We start from the raw sequence: 3,543 nt of genomic DNA, 5'->3' as shown, positions 1-3,543 counted from the left end.
TTAAATATACTTTAAGATATAATCTAGAAGAAAATAAGGACATTGAAACGGTTCATGAACTCTATTTCAATAAAGGACACTATGGGGAACTTTGAAAAATAGTTATTGAGTATAATTAGACAGACTTGTTGCAAGGCAGAGGAGTAATGAGATATATGGCAAATTTTGCAAAATATACAATGAAGGTACACAAACATTCATACCCAAACAAAGCAAAATGCTAGGTAAGAACAAAGCAGTTGGCCCGTAGGAGAAAGGAGATACCCACAAGACTAGAATACAAGTCATTAACAAGCATGCAAGTATAATACATAATACATGCAGACATGTATAATCCAAAAAAATGTCAAATTTACGTACTTATTATTACATTACAAATATCCGGTTTTGAAGACACGTTTCCTCTTGCGCCCAACGAGTGAATACTGAGACCAGACCCCATAGGTCCCTATCCTCCTCATCATTCGTCTCACTGTGTCTCCACAGCTTGCACCGCCCATTTGAGACAACGTCTGGACCTGTTAAAATAATGCATAAGCTGTAAGGTAATAGAGAATAATATATATCTTTCAATCTCAACATTAGATTTTCTAATTTCCAACTGTATTAAATAAATAGCATTAAAATATTTTCCTTCTTAACTATTACAAAAATCAACGAATTTGAGTAACTTTTGCTTTTGTTTTATTTGTACCTTAAACATAACACTGAACAATCAATTATGTGCCACCCCACCTTCCTTCATCTGCAAAAAAACTAATCAAAAGACATATGTACAAGGCTAAAAAAATTCAGCAACACTTACCATACTCAGGCTAAAAGAATTAAGCAACACTTACCATACTCTTTTTATATTCACTGTTAACTTTTAGCTCGTGTGACAGACTTTCCACCTGCTCAACAGTTTCAAGTGGGGATGGAAGAATGTCTTCCAGGATTGGTATATCTCCATGTGTTTTTGACATATGGGTTTCTGTCATTTTGACAATATTCAGGATATCCCCTGATAAAAATGTCAATTTTGATAATTCCTTCATTATGTATTCCATTTTTTCTGTTACTGCAAAAAAAAAAGGCTTACTAGAACAAGCATTTAGTGTTGCATATATATGATATATGTATTGATCCTTAGTGGATCCTATTTTAGTGACAGACACATTGGTGTCAGGTCACTGTCAAATGGGCTACTGTCATGTAGCCTTCAATTATGTAACCTCTCCCATTCTATGATAGGGGTGACACAGGGCAGCATCCTTAGACCCCCTCCTATTTGTTATATACATCAATGATCTGCTTTATGTCTCTAACATGATTAAACCTGTATTGTTTGATGATACTACCATCATCTACTTAGTTGCTTTACAAGAATGTAAAATTTCAAGTCTGTACTCTCCCTCAATGTATTTTCTTGTATGTATAACAAAAAATAAAGAATCAACACATAATAAATCGGTACTTACTAGATTTTTCGAAAGGAGAGCTTTCAGTTCTGTCTTGTCTTGGAGTTTGAGGGGAAGGTTTTGTACTCGGCCTGTAGATAGACTTGCTGGTCCCACAAGATTCTGTCAGGGGTGGAAGCGTATTAGCATTGTATAGAAAATATTTACAAAATAGTTTTAAATACAAAATAGTTCTGTCCAGTTCTGTCTTGTTCTGTTAAAAAGAAAACCATCATACAAAAAGAAATAAAATGTTTTCAATTAAATTAAATTACCTGATTCCTGTATCATATTATTTTGATGTTCATCTAGAGTCAGCTTACACTCGGCAGTCTTTCGGGGCATGGAAACAGTTACTTTTCTTGGTGGTGAATCTTCACTGTCTGAAACAAAAACGTTTAATGCATTCAGAAAAGCTATTAACATATATCTATATATATATATTTTAATATATTACCTAGCAAAATATATTACCTAGTAAATAAGATTATTTGTTCCATTAAGCCAATCATGTTTCATTTTTTTAACAATTATTTTGAATAACTCTAAACATTCATTCCTACATACCTCCATCCACATCATTTGGTATTCTTCTGTATTTTGCTGCCCTATGGTGATAACTTGTGTCTGTGTCACTTTCCATATTTGACGTTTCTTCTGCCTTTTTAAGGTGTTTTAGGGCAAGTTCCCAAGTACCTATAATAAAAATTAGAGTATATATAATTCATTATTACGAAACTTTGTATAACATCAAAACATTGAGAAATTTTTGATTTAACCATATGAATCAATGCTTGTATTTAATTACTATCAATGGAATAAATCTTGCTGATGTTGAAACGTCTCCATTTTGATGGGTCTGGTATTTCTCCTCTTTTGGCTTTCGATGATTGGTTTTCACGTGGCCAATAGCCCACGTTTGATCCCTGGAAAGGGGACATATATTTGTAAATATATGTATATGTAAATGTATGTCTCATAAATCGAGGCCCCACTGTATTTCATATATTATATACATATATATCTCTAAATCTATCAACATATATCATATACACATATTTTAAATACTAATGCTTTAATTTTGCAAATAAACAATATATATATATTGACTTACATCAGATGCACTAAACATCCATTTGATATGGATGATTGACAATTCTCCTTCTTCATCTTCCACAACGATGTATTTATTTTCAGATTCAGCCATCTACAAATTTAAACTGATTAGGGACATTTTCTGCAGCACATTATCAGTGTCTAAGAAAATAAGCAGTCACTAATTTTATATAGTAGTACTAAACAACAATGTTAACCTTAATTCTAATATGTTATGATGGTGAACAATACTTTTTACTAAAGTTAAAAGTTTGCAATGTAAGCAAAGAGTATTCCTACAGCTTGCACAAGAATCAAAAACAATCACAAGAAACTTACTAGTCATAAATCATGTAGTATTGACAAGAAGATATAAGTACTTTCTGTTTTCTTGATTAACATTCCTCTGGTTGATGTGTTAATCCTATACACTTTTTTTAAAAAGTCCTTACGTGGATTAACATTGAAGGCCCCAAATATTCTTGAATCACAAGGACTAGTAAATATTGGGCTTTGAAAAGGATATACCCTAACAATGAAGTAATTTTCTTCACTTCTTCGGCTGTGTACAGTCCTTAACACTTCACAGCAATTATATCCAGGTAACGAATATACATTGTTAGGAAATTTATGAGAAATTTTATTATCTGGAGATGTTTTATAAATCATGGTATTTTCAGCCTCCTTTATTCTTTTTGTAATTTGGACAATTGGATTTTTACTTGATCTGACCATCTTTTTCAGCTGATGCAAATAATTTTCAAATGGAAAAGCTGAACAACTGTCAAAAGTACCATGTTCCTCAGCATCTGCTGTTAGGTGAATCAAACTGTGAACATTGTAGACTAGAAAATCTTTCCCATACAGATCACCACACCTTGATACAAAATTCAGCAAAAGGTCATGAGCATATTTGCCGTATTTTAAGGACATACATGTGGGCGAAACAAGAAAACTTATACCAACACTGAGAGTAAGGAAATGATCATACATCTCTTGGGGTAGAATA

At 32.6% G+C, this 3,543-nt stretch overlaps 1 protein-coding gene across 1 annotated transcript; it reads right to left on the bottom strand.

Annotated features, from left to right (window-relative positions):
• Window positions 1-1,914: 1,914 nt before the first annotated feature.
• On the bottom strand, window positions 1,915-3,150 carry LOC138372241 (uncharacterized). Its single transcript, XM_069337535.1, has 4 exons — window positions 2,874-3,150; window positions 2,554-2,646; window positions 2,248-2,365; window positions 1,915-2,135 (listed from the first exon to the last, which is right to left on the bottom strand). The coding sequence occupies exons 2-4, from the start codon at window positions 2,644-2,646 to the stop codon at window positions 1,999-2,001; spliced, it is 348 nt and encodes a 115-aa protein (XP_069193636.1). The 5' UTR covers window positions 2,874-3,150; the 3' UTR covers window positions 1,915-1,998.
• Window positions 3,151-3,543: the final 393 nt, after the last annotated feature.

Source organism: Procambarus clarkii, chromosome 38 (genome assembly GCF_040958095.1).
Source record: "Procambarus clarkii isolate CNS0578487 chromosome 38, FALCON_Pclarkii_2.0, whole genome shotgun sequence".
Lineage (NCBI taxonomy): Eukaryota > Metazoa > Arthropoda > Malacostraca > Decapoda > Cambaridae > Procambarus > Procambarus clarkii.
The sequence above is the reverse complement of the archived record's forward strand: the minus strand, read 5'-3'. Positions and strand labels throughout refer to the sequence as shown.

Coding starts and splice junctions, on each gene's coding strand:
- LOC138372241 (XM_069337535.1), bottom strand. CDS start 2,646: ATGGCTGAATCTGAAAATAAATACATCGTTGTGGAAGATGAAGAAGGA. Junction 2,366..2,553: donor GGATGTTTAGTGCATCTGAT/GTAAGTCAATAT, acceptor TCCCCTTTCCAG/GGATCAAACGTGGGCTATTG. Junction 2,136..2,247: donor CAAGATTTATTCCATTGATA/GTAATTAAATAC, acceptor TTTTTATTATAG/GTACTTGGGAACTTGCCCTA.